Here is a 13,832-nt window from a genome sequence, read left to right on the forward strand (position 1 = left end):
GAATTTTTCACAAAGGGAATCCGTGAATTGCCAGAAAGATGGGAAAAAGTAGTAGCAAGCGATGGACAATACTTTGAATATTAAATTTGTAACCATTTTACGTCAATAAAGTTTCAAATTTCGAAAAAAAACCGCACGAACTTATTCATAGTCCTATTACTTAAGGGAGATTTTTTTAAAAAGGTATACTCCGTTAAAAATCAGGTTTTTTACATAAAAATCTATATTTAATAAAGGCAGTTATGGAAGTACATCACTCAAAAAACTAATTTTGTGTGAAATTTTATGAAATATAATATGTAGATGTAAGGCTTCGTTAAAGGTTCCGCTTGCATATAAATGTGATGTGCACTAAAGTGCATTTAAAAGAGTAAAGTACTTAAAAGGCTAATTTTATATGAAATTAGTTAGAAAAATATTGAGCTACGTTAGAAGTTATGGTCTTATTGAGATGTGCATTAAAGTGCATTAGTTTGGGTAAGCCACTTAAGCGTAAAAGCTGGTAACTGCGAAATTTTTTTTTTTAATTTTAAAATATTTTTTTTTTTCAAATTTAAAAAAAAATTGTTAGATTTAAAAACAAAAATTTTTTTTTTATTTTTTAAGTAAGGTTTTTAACACATCAAGGGATTGGAACTCTAGTACTCACCAATCAGCATATTTTAAATAGATTTTTATTTCCTTTAAGATTTGTTGATATTTAAACAATATTGCATTGCTCCATGTTTCGAGTTTTAGTCAATTAAATATACTAAGCTAGCTAATTAAGCTTTGCTTAGGGAAAAAGGCATTCATGTTTAGAAAAAAATATATATTTATAATTCTATTAGCAAAATTCATAAAAAATTAAGCACTTTTGAAATGCTTCATAAATAGAAAAATCGAACTTTAGTGTCTCTTATATACATACATAGCTTTTCTCTTTATGAACAAGTCTGTAGACCTATCCATCTTACATCACTCTTGTGTAAAAAAAAAAAATATTTATAAAATATATATTTATTATTATATTTTTCGCGAAGATTACATTGAAATAGAAAAACAAATGTTTAATATGCCTTGTTTTTGTACTAGACAAAAAATATGAACAAACACAATTTTGTTAAAAAGCAACTCTAGAACTTGCAAAAAATTAAGACTCAGATATATGACAAAAAAACAAAAACAAATATATATGGTTTTGTTTGAAAAACTTAGTTCGTTTGAATCTAATAATTTATTAGAATAAAAGATTTTGTAAACTTTAGAGTTACCTACAAAAATTCACTCACTATCTTTCCATGTCTCTCTGTCAACTCAAAACTTACTTTTCCTACACTCAAACTGGTGTAATACAAAATTTAGTTATACACATCTACATGTATGAACACTTGCATACTTACATACATACATATGACTGTATATATGTGTACGTTTGGTTTTCTTCTTTTGTAATTGTATAAGTACATTTGTATGTATTTGCCGTTTATTTATTTGTCACTCACTTTTCTTTTCTTTTATTTTCCCACTTTTGTACGCTTTCCCCTCACCGCGTGTTTGTGTCCGCTACGATTAAACAAAAAAAATGTAATCCAAATAATGAAAAATTTTGAAATGCAAAATTATGTGCTAAAATTTTGCATCACAACAACAACTTCGAATTAACTAACAAACAAAAATCAACTCCACCCTGGACCACTGCAACGGGAATCCTGTAACATCTCACTCTCATCGCATTCGCCTAGCAGCTTATCAGTTACCGTAACCGCTTGGCGTCGCATTACCTCCGTAGAAGCGTTTCGTCGACGTCCAAATCATACAACGCGCCAACAAAAGCAACAACAACAACCTGCGGAAGTATTACAGGAACATAATTACCATAAAAAAGGCAACGCGCCTAATCAAGTGGCAGGTAAACGCAGTTCAGTTATCACTGTAGAGAATTTAGAAACAGATGATGAGCAGCAATGGAAAAGCGATAATACGGCATCTGCTTCCACGACTATGACAACATTGCATATTTAGGGTGGCGAAATTTGGGGACTAAAGGAGAAAAAATATTAATAAAAGTAAGCAAAAATTGAGACCAAAGGATGTAAAGGAGGTTGAAAGTGGGAGACAAAAAGAAGAACGGAAAGACCAACAACAAAGTGTTGTGCAGAAGCAAACAAAAAAGAAAAACACTTGTCAAATATAAATAAGCGCAGCTGTTTTTATAACTTTTGTGGTTGATAGTTAGAGGAATTGTTAGTAGTTACTAAAATATAGTCAGAGGGTATATATATGTGGCCAATATAAATGTTTTTAGCAAGAATTTGTAATAAGTGTGATTGTTAAATGTTTATTGTTGTATATCAAAAGCTTTATGGTTTATATTTTATATAAAAAAAAATTAAATTTTATATATCTAAATATGTAAATTTTTTTGTAGCTATACAGCTGTACTTAATTTAATTTTTTCTTTTGTGATTATTATTAAATTATATACTTAAGGCTATATTGATGAAAATATGCCACAGACGCTCGTCCACCGGAGTGAACGACAGCACTTGCCGACAAAGTCTCTCTCCCACAACAAATCCGGCACCGAATTTGCGCTCCTTTACATGGCAGCTGTAGTAGACGTCGCAAGGTCCTATGTTTTTCTTGCCTTGCCCCGTCCATAGCAATGATGTCAGCCTTTACTCTCACGAGGACATCAACCAGCCGGGCAGAGGCACCTTCCCCATTAAGGGACCGGACATTCCAGGTGTATGCCCTCAAATCATAGTCCTTAGTTCGTTCGCAGGGCTCGCCATCAGTAAAGGTAGTTCTCATCCGAGGCTTTGTTGCTGTTTTCATTGGGGGGGATTTTTAAGTGGCGGGTCCCAAACTCAGCGCACAACCAGCTATCCTGCAATGCCTCGCCTTCTCACGTTAGCTCACTCCCGAACAGGTGTTCGGAAGCTACCCAGAGGATACGTGGGTAATCCCGGACGTTGTGAGCTGCTTGTACCATATGCAGAAGAATCGTCCTGGCCACTCCCAAGTGAATGGCGGTCAGTAACTTTCCCCACTTGCGTGGACTTCTACTCATTGAACCATCCTCCTTTAGGCCAGTTTACCCAACTAATGAATGTGAGGGACGTTTGAAAAAACTCTGCAAAAAAAAACTACATGGATGTTTGGGACAAACATTTTTTATTTTTCGACACAGCCAAGGAGTCTTATAAGCTTAGACTTATACACTTTGTCTAACGCTGTTCTGAGTTAATACCTTATTTCTATTAATTTTGCGACCATAACCGCTGAGGCGTCATTTTTATCCGGATCCCAATCACTGACCATTGAAGCAAGCTAAATTTGCTTTACTAAACGAACCAAAAAACTATTTCTAACTTTAAAGTGCACTTTAGCGCTTTTCGTTTTCTCAAGTGTGTGATGAAGTGGCTGGTTTGCTAGTCTAATGCGAAAATCCAAATCTTTGTTCAACTATTGTATTTTAAAGGCTGGTAATGCCGGTGAGCAAAGTTGGTTGCGATAATTAATTTCAGTTTTCTTTACTTGACTTTAAACTTAACCACAAATTTTAAAGTGCACTTTAATTAATCTTTAATATAACAGGCCAAGCTTTAATAGCGCAAAAATATGTTTATTGGCATTTAAAAGTGAGCTCTAATGGTGGAGGTTAGTTGAGAAAGGGACTATTAAAGTATTTTGTAACTTTCTATTTAATTTTTATTTTTATTTTATTTATAAAGTCAGTTGTGATTTGTTCCTCAATGTGGGATAAAGTTTTTATAGCTGTTAATCCACACATCTACGTACCTTAAATGTATGACATTCCATTTACAAGTAAAAAAATAGCAGCTACAGATAATGATTTTTAAGTTGTAAGAGTTTCCAAAACCAACTTTAATGGAATTACAATTTTTTTACTTTTGGTTTTTTAGTTTTTATTCATGAGCAGCGAAAATGGTGACTTTAAGTCTTGGGTGGTTTAAGAACTTAACTTAGAAACGAATTAACGTCGCCATTAATTTATATTATATATATTTTTTTCTTTTAATGTTCATATTTGTACAAAAATATTCAAGTGAAATTGCACCAAAATTTTCTTAAATTTCATGAATTTATTCAAACCTACTTGTGTGCCATAAAATTAGCACATTTGCATATACAAATACAACATATATATAAATAAATAAATAAAAAATGTATAACAATACAAAAATAAGTAAAAGAACCAAACAAAAAAAATAATTAAAAATAAGAAATACAAAAATATTTATGATTTCACGAAATCGCTCCGATGCCGTCCTGAACTAATAAAAAAATTAAAAAAAAAAAAACAAAAAAACAATTAAAATCATGATAATATAAAATTATTCTATTCTATTTGGTTAACAAATTTTCTACAAAAAGAAAATATTTTTCAATAGGAAAAATTTTTCATAGAATCATAAAAACAAAGTCTTTGCAAAAATGTTCAACATTAAACTCTTTTCTGGTTGCCTGGTGCACTGCCTCTACCTGCCTCTACCAGCCTCTATTTTGTATGTGATTTTGTGTATGAAATAGTTGCCGTTTTCGATTCACGCTTTCTCTACTCATCAACCGACTTTGAGTTTAGTCGCTCGGCTCTCAAGCGATTTGCTTAGACCAGTGCTTCCAAACATAAGTAGGGATGGTTTTCTTTTTTAATATTTTGTATACTGTAGGCGCAATGCTTTGAAAGGCAATTAAGTGACTAACAGTTTAAGCGTCTGATGAGATCAAACCGGAACGCTTTGAAAAGCTTTACATATATCATTCTTGCAACAGTTTGTCAAAACGAAAATAATGCAGTGCTGCCAAATCATAAGCAAATACTGGATTCAAGGGATATTTTTTTGTTTTATTCACTACTCACTTGGGGTTGGTGAATCGAAATCAGCTATGTAGTATATTCGTGCTATTAAATTCAATATATTTCAGGAGCTCTAAGTAATTTTAGAAAGAATAGTTATTTTACTCCTTTACTATGCCAAATTTGCCCTCTTACTGACATTTGAATCACTAGGCTCCGAAACATAGAATAACATTTTTTAAATCTAATGGCAACTCTACAGTTTTAAATGCACCACTTTCTGGAAATTGACAAGGTTATGACCGAAAAAAAATGTATTCTGAATAATGTTAATTCTACTAAAAAAAAATTTTTTTTTGTCAAAATTTTACGAACATTTTTTTGTGCTAAATTGTGTAGGTTTTTGTCATAAAAATGTTTATATACGTACTCTGTTATAGTTGTGTGTATCTATTTTGAAATATATAAAAAAATTGGCATCAGCATCTCATTAAAAAATATTTTTACAATAACTGACATTCAAACCCTTGTGCCATCAGAACCCATGTTAAGTTTTGCAGCTTAAAAAATTTATTTAAACAATTTCTTGACTACAAATATGTATGGCAACCCTGATAAAATGTAATTTGTGGTAAACATTTCTCTGTTTCTTTCTTCCTGTATTTAAAACTTAGACTCCCATCGCTCGTTTGGGTATCTTTGGTACCTTAAAAAGGTATACAAAAAATGAGTGCAGACCACATCCTGCTCAGGTTTTGAAGTTTGTATTATCCAAGTTTATCCAGACTTAGTTTAGTTTTAAAAATAGTGAAGCACTTCAGTTAATTAAACTATATTTTGGTAAGCATTTAGAAAAGTTTAAAAAATGTTAGTAATCCCTTTTTAAATGTAATGAATTAAGTAATTAAGAATAACCAGTGACTCTCAGTGCTAATTCTTCTACTTCAAACCATATTTTTTATGGAAAATAATGCATGAATATATAATAAATTAATACAATACATTTTCAGTAATCAATTGTCCACCTAAGGCTTAAAGCACCAAAAGAAAAAATGAGAATGGCTCTTAACTTTTTTTCTGTAAAACTAAACAGAAACTACTGCAAAAAATTCGAATAAAGCAGAAAATAAACAAAAATAATAAGAATGAAATTTATTAAATTTAAATGTACCTAATTTTTTTACATAAAAGTTATTTCATAAAAAACGTATGTGTAAAATGAGTGTTTACTGTATTTCTAAGGCAATAAAAAGACGATAAGATGGGGAAAATAAAAATACAAATTTATAAGTGATTAACTACTAACTCTGCGTATAAAAGAACATCTAAAATATTACTCTAAGCTGTATGTAAATTTTTTCAAGGCAACAAAAGCATAAGCAAATATATACTAACTCTTTATATACACACACATATATACATAGATTTATGCTACATATACATAAGCATAAAATGAGGGTAACGAGGAAATCAGTGAAATTGTCAACTAAATCAATCAAATCAATTAATATTCAATGCTCACTCTATGACTTGCTCAACTTTTTTACAAAACTATTATATATTCGAAATTGTATAAGAATCGAGTGCAAAACTTGATAAGTACACACATACATACATAAGTATCGCTAAGGTTAGTAAATCTTTACACTGACAACGAAGTATCAACATATACATAGCACATAATATACAACTTAAATATTGTACATAGACATACTTTACATAAACATAACTGTGATAGTTAAAAATTTGATTGTAGTACACACCAGTGAAAGTTAAAAAAAAGGATACGTTGAGCCTAAAATTGTAACCTAGCAAGTTAATAGACCTCTTCTGCATTGCTCTCTTAGTATACAAAATATTTATGCATTTTCGATACAATTTTTTTATCTCAAGGCTATTTCCTCGAATTCTGCGGATAGAAAATAATCGTTTCGGTATTGAAAAGAAAAGAACACAAAGATAATCGGGAATTTTGCTTTCAAACCGAATTGGAATGTAGGGGATAAGATAAGATGGGGAAAATAAGAATACAAATTTATTGGAGGCCAGAATCAGCCTTATTGCGAACTCCATGTGAAAAAAACTCTACAAATAAATTACAATGTAATATAAAAAAATAAGGAAATTAAAAATTCTCATAAATTACACCATGCGACAAAAATGAACTTTTTTTGTTAACCTGGAACAATTTCATATGCACGTGAAACCACAGATAATAAAAATTGAGAAATTAAAAATTCTCATAAATTACACCATGCGACAAAAATGAACTGTTTTGTTACCCAGGAAAACTTTCATATGCACGTGAAACCACAGATAATAAAAATTAAGAAATTAAAAATTCTCATAAATTACACCATGCGACAAAAATGAACTGTTTTGTTACCCAGGAAAACTTTCATATGCACGTGAAACCACAGATAATAAAAATTGAGAAATTAAAAATTCTCATAAATTACACCATGCGACAAAAATGAACTGTTTTTGTTACCCAGAAAAAGTGGCATATGCATGTGAAACCACAGATTTTAAACACCTATAGTACTGCTATCTATTCAAAATTTTATTTTTCATCAATATAAGTTTTGAAAGGACTAAATTTTCAAAGAATTATTTTAAATACTTATACTCACTCTATGATATTAATATAAATATAAAATGGAAGTTGAAAAGTGACCCACAATTTTTTTTTATAGCCGGTTACCCCCTCCGTCGTTTGATATCCATACTAGTATCATGGAGTTTGTTGAAACCATATTTTTCTTTAATTTAGTTCTTTGAAACTTTAAGTTCCTTTAAAAAATTTAATTCATGGGAAAATGAGAAACTGAATATGCAGCATTCCTATATAAAATTTATGGTTTCACGTACATATGAAATGTGTTTAGGGTAACTAAAATAGTTGATTTTTTCGCACGGTGAATGTAATAAAATTTCCAATTTTTTGTTTTTTTTTGTTGCTTTGTATTATATTGTAGTTGATGTGAATAGTTTCTTCTCTGATAGTTCGCACTAAGATGGATTCAATACAAAAACAAGTAAAAATTGGGGAATTTATTTTTTTAGGCAATCGGGGTTATCGTGAATTGCATGTGAAAATATCATTCCCGTAAATTGAAATCCCAAAAAAAAAATAAAATAAAAATAGAAAAATAAATATAATATAAAATTAATAAATATAAATAATAAATAAATAATAAAACAAAAATTAAAACTAAAATAAATATAAAAAAATACACTAAAAAAATTAATAAAAATTTAAAAAACTTAACATGGGAAAATTTTTTCACATGTACTTCACGAGCTCATAAGCTCAAATGCAAGGTGACGCAAAATTAGTCATCCAATTTTGTCTCTGAATAACTATTGTCTGATGACTGTTATACGGCAGCTGTCTTGTTCGCAAGTGTCAAATATGACTGTTGGACGACGGAATTTGCAAGAATTATACATTTTCCAATAGCGTGACAAATTTTGCGCCACTTTGTATATATACAAATTTGTAAATATTCCACGTAAATAAATAATTCCCTAAAATTAATAAAATGAAACTGTATTCCCTTTAGCCCCTTCCATTCGAAAATTTCTAAGATATATTTTTTTTCTCAGAAATTACCGCAAATCGAAATGCAGAATTCAATTTACAATTATTGATCCATTATTAGCACTTCTTGTGGTTCAAATTTCATAGCTCCATTTTTAAAGACTTTTCATATGCTTATACATTATGTCTCAGAAGGCTTCAACTATCTCAATTCTAAATCTGTACTACAATAAAACTGCAGGATCTTCATGTCTATGCATTGGCAAAATTAAAAAAAAATTAAAGCGACTGATGTAGGGAGTGCGGCAAAGTATATTTGTGTAAACATTATTTGTCAGTTTTTCTGTTTCAATATGCTAATATTGTTGTTGCTGTAACAGTTTACGTTGCTTAATATTCGGATTGAACAAACCGAAAATGACAGGAGGAGTTTTCTGAGCAGATTCTGGGTTAGTTTTTTTCTGAAAATTTTTTTTCCTACAGGGTGGGCCATGTACAATTTGCTTTTTGAATCGGCTATAGAAAAAACTAATCAATATTTTTTCAAACCTTTTTTTTTATTATGAAGATTGCACATTGTCATTTATGAATATGAAAAATAATATCGTTCAAATGACTGCCACGACTGGCTTTACAGTAGGCCATTCGATCAACCCAAATTTTAAGCACATTTTCGATTGTTTGGGCTCCAATTTCTTGACTGGCAACTTCGATTTCGTGTTTTAAAGCATCAATCGTCTCTGGATGGTTCGCGTAGCGTTTGTCCTTAACGGCTCCCCACAAAAAATAGTCCAACGGGCTTAAAGCACAGCTCCGAGGCGGCCAATTGATATCGGAATTTCGGCTGATTATTCGGTTTTCAAAAACGGTAGCCAAAAGTTCGAGTGTAACTTTGGCAGTGTGATAAGTTGCACCGTCCTGTTGAAACCAAATGTCGCCCATGTCATCCTGTTCAATTTTTGGAAACAACTCTTTGAGCATGTCACGGTAACGCTCGCCATTTACTGTAACCGCGGCTCGTCGCTCATTTTCGAAAAAAAATGGCCCGATGATGCCGCCAGACCAAAAACCGCACCAAACAGTGACTCGTTGTGGATGCATTTGCTTCCCTACAGTAACGTGTGGATTTTCTGAGCCCCAAATCGGACAATTTTGCTTATTGACGTAGCCACCGATGTGAAAATCAGAAAAGAAGAAGAAGACTCACCACTTAGGAAATAGGTTTTCAATATTTCCCAATTTTGTTCAAGCGTATAGCGTCCCATTTCGTAAATGTCAAACCTTTAAGTAAATTATGAACACATCTGACATGTCATTTGTGTTACCATTCTCAAAAAAATAGGTGGTGCAAAAAGCAAACGCTATATGGCCCACCCTGTAGTTCACTCCTCTCGGGAGCATAGGACCTCGACAAGACTCCTCCATCGTACACGGTTCTGTGCTATTATTGTTTTTGCACCGTCCCATAAGATGTCGGCATCTGCTAGTTGGCGCAACATCGACCTTCTCCAAGTGTTTTTTGGTCGATCGCGACCTCTGCTCACTTGCGGATTCCAGTCCAGTGCCATTCTCGTGATGTTATCTGGTGGTTTTCTCAACGTGTGACCTATCCATCGCCACTTTCTCCGTTTGATTTGCCTAAAGATGGGTTCCTCATTCATTAATCTCCACATTGTGTCGTTACTTATGCTGTTTGGCCAGAATATTCTGTCAGAAATCAAAAAAATAAAAGTAACCAACGCAAGACATCCAGAAAATACTGCTTCCCAAATGGAGGGCTAGCGTTGAAATATTTGTAAAAATTGAAAATAAATTTTTGTTCCAAAATGTTATTGAGGCAAAGATCGGCTTTCGACCCAAATATTTCTAAAAATTCATAAAATAAAAATTCTTAATTAAAAAAAATAAACAGTTTTTTCAGAAAGTTGCTCAAGTAAAGGTCGTATCTTTGTTAATTCTCTAAATGGCGGTACCTTCCAAATATTTCTAAAGACTCTAAAAATAAAAGGAAAAATATATTCCAAATCCCCAGATGGCGGGATTGGAAAAATCGTTGGCATAAGCGTATTTCATCGAGAGGGGATTATTTTGAAGGGGATGAAATTGATTTACAAGAATAAATAAAGATTTTTCATTTTACAACCAAATTCACCTTACTTTTTGCCGACAGTAGTATATATAAGTATGGTATATGTGTGATCATTTAACTCTTATTTGGAGTACAGGGCGATGGCACGAGCTCCGAAAATTTCTAAAAACTTAAAAAGTGATGGAAGAAAAAATCGTTTTTTGTTCATCTTTAAGGAACTCTATTGTAGATGATCGAATGAGACTATTTAAGAGTTGGCTTGTGGGCTGACTTTGCTTATAAATATGAATGCTGATGTTACCTGGAACTAGCTTTCTTCCTAGTATCAACTTTTTTTAGTTCAAAAGTAGTAAAAGTGCGTATCGTTTCGCAATAGTTGGATCGCTCTGAGTCATACTGTATGTTTGTACCTTTATTTCGTAAAATTTATAATTAAAAACAAAATTATTTGGCAAATATTGTGAATATTAAGTTCAGAAAATACTTTTGCATAAAACGCACAAAAAAAGAAAGTAATAAAAACAGCATCACTAAGCAAATACTGTGACGTATTAGACGCAATTACATAGCATATACTTACATACACTGAAGCTATAGGGTTGTGAGCTTCTCAAAACTGAAGGAAAAAATCAAGAAAATTACATATGAATGAATGTGTGAGTTCTATATAAAAAAGCAACATAAAAAAAAAGAAACAATCTTTTTTTCATAAATTTACCCATACCATAATATATTATATGCCGCTATTTGTAACTAAACTACTTTATGAGAATATATGTATGTATGTGAGAAAAAATTTGTAAATGTTATATTCGTAAATGTTATATATTTCAGTAAAATTATTATGTTTTGATTTTATAATTAGCTATAATGATTAATATAAAGAGTTTCCAGTGAAAACTTAAGCGCTCAAATGTTTGTGTTTAGAAATTAAATAGCTCCCAAGCGAGATAATTTTTACATATAAATATAATATAAGTATATACCCGTGTATTTATAAGTAAAATATAACACCCAACTGAGAGTGGTATCCAAATCAATAGTGTATTTACCGACGTCTAACACGTGTAGCATCCACATGCCATGCCAATCAGAGTAGGTTTAGTTCAGGTATCTCCTCTCCGACTAGTGTTGAACAATGGAACATTTTCCTTGCTAGAATTCCACCATTTCTGCCTGAGAAATATTCTCCATGAGCAGCTTTTTCAAGTGAAAAATTCCCTCATATATCTTGCACTACCCGCTGAGGGAGATCTTAACTAAAAAAATTTGTTTTCTTGTCATTTTTATTGTTTCTACAATTTTTCATCGTTCAAGTGCTGCTGCAACTTGTTCCATCTTCTTCGTTTGTTTTTCATAACAATAAAACTCCATTCTCACTACTCGCTCTTGCCTTTATCCACTGCAATGGCATCACAAGAGAAGAATTTCATTTCTCGTTCAAGTTGGCCCTCTTACACGGGCAAAACCGTTCAGTCAAATATACTCTAACTACGCTTTGTTTCTCTCTGGAGTCATACTCGTAGGAAATAATAACAATTCTAACTGTTAGAAGCCTAATATAGTTAATATAGTAGTTGAAACTTAAGTACTTAAATATATTCGCTGAGGCTAAAGAGAAATGTGAGAAGTTTACTTAGAGGGATGTTAACAGTGCAGTTAGTCAGTTTCTTGTACTTTCTTTCCTTTAGGTATGGATAGATAAGGCGACTGTTATACATAGAACTGGAACCTCTTTTTGCAATATCCCGCACAGAGTATACGCGTACAAAGTTCAGTAGGTTTCTAATGGCTATCAAACCTTTTTAAAAAGTGTATACTTCGTTGTTGTTGTAGCAGCATAAGCATAAATATTCCCCATACATGTTTGGGGAGTGCTGGTGGAGTGACAGACCGTAGTCAGTCCTTACTACCATAGAATCGACTGCTGTGTGTGTGTCGGACCTAGACAGTGAAGGTTTAAATTGGCTTCAATAACTTTTACGTTTCGAAAAGTTTTATAAACTCCTCCTGTAGGCACATTGCCTATAAGCAGTCTCACGGTAGGCGAAAATGGGCAGAAATTTAACCAAAGTAGATGTGGTGGTGGTTCACTAATCTCCAGATAAATTTGGAGCCATCCGTTTCTATAGTTTTTGATCTTTCTTATTTTAAAAGTTCATAGAGTTGGTGGTTCAAACTTGAATTTTATTTTCTCTTCGAGACTAAAAAGTCATGTAATGTATACAAATCGTTTTTTTAGTTGAGGGTACACAAAATAGTCATCCAGAAAGTAGTTTTCTTTTGTTTGCTTAATCCCCCTTTATTGGTTATTTGACTGCGCTCCTCCTCTAATTTGTGGCGTGCGTTTTGATGTTATTCCACAAATTGAGGGATCTACAGTTTTACATTGTGAGGCGACTCGTATTAGAAAAAAAAATGTTTTCTATAATTTTTCTGTTTCGTGCGTACAGGGGGTTTCGAACTTGGGCACTACGGAGTGGTAACATGCAACAACTCATTCGGCTACGTGGGCCCCACTATATTTACATGAAAATCTGAACAAGTTCTAACAATTATTTAATCTCTGAAACAAAAGCCTGTCGAGTATTTCAGCGCTGCGGCTCAAAAAAGACGGACTCCGATCAAGTGAGCTGTGAGTTCTTCTAATCAGTTTCATATCACATGAACTTCTCTATATGTAGATATCTTTACTGCATATAGATCGCCTTTGGAAACACTTCAGTGTTCAAGTTACTATGATGGTTTTTCCAGCCTCTCAGATAAGATTCGATTTATTTGAGTCATCAATTTAGTTATGAATTGGGCGCGCGCCGTTTTTCACTGCTATTCCAGTCTCTATGCTTCCGAATGATGGTATGAGGAAGAAGAAATCTTGCAAGTATTTTTGAATGGGAGTTGTAGTTTATAAACAAACTTTGATCTCTATATGGATTTCTAAGTGTTTAGTTGAAAATGAAGATGTAATTTTTTATTTCCATTAATCTTGCAGAGGTGTCGCATGCAGGTGATTGCGCATTGAGGTTCATAGAAAGGACTTTAAAAAATAATAAAAAAAAAAATAAAAAGGTAAAAACTCTTTGATATCTAAACAAGCGAGTTGAAAGCATAAATTCTTGGAAGTAAAAATGCTCTCGCAAATTTTATTATTTGTAGTAGAGCTCTCAAATTTTTTCGCACACTTCCGAACAGTCCGGCCAAATGAGCAACGAGTACTCGCACAGCTGTTCAATGCTCATTACTAGAAAATTTTCGAGCATGGTTTCGAATATATCGAACTTTTTTGAGTAATTTGATCAATAATTTTGATTTATACTTTTTTTCAGTTTTCAAATTATGAACGAGTTTCGAGCGAGTAACGAGCTACTAGCGCTGCTTGATACCCGGATATC

At 32.4% G+C, this 13,832-nt stretch overlaps 1 protein-coding gene across 8 annotated transcripts in view; it reads left to right on the forward strand.

Annotated features, from left to right (window-relative positions):
* Nucleotides 1–13,832, forward strand: part of LOC129246167 (probable phospholipid-transporting ATPase IA) — a 142,878-nt gene that overhangs the window by 104,968 nt on the left and 24,078 nt on the right. For 3 of the 8 annotated variants that reach the window (XM_054884740.1, XM_054884742.1, XM_054884739.1), the window contains one exon: nt 1,728–2,240. The exons of 4 other annotated variants lie outside the window; for them this stretch is intronic. In XM_054884740.1, the coding sequence (XP_054740715.1) occupies nt 1,728–2,004 (277 nt within the window). In that variant the 3' untranslated portion in view covers nt 2,005–2,240. Of the gene's footprint in view, nt 1–1,727; nt 2,241–13,832 lie in introns of those variants that run through there. One more of the 8 variants, XM_054884744.1, reaches the window with a different exon arrangement.

This window comes from Anastrepha obliqua, chromosome 4 (genome assembly GCF_027943255.1).
Source record: "Anastrepha obliqua isolate idAnaObli1 chromosome 4, idAnaObli1_1.0, whole genome shotgun sequence".
NCBI classification, from domain to species: domain Eukaryota; kingdom Metazoa; phylum Arthropoda; class Insecta; order Diptera; family Tephritidae; genus Anastrepha; species Anastrepha obliqua.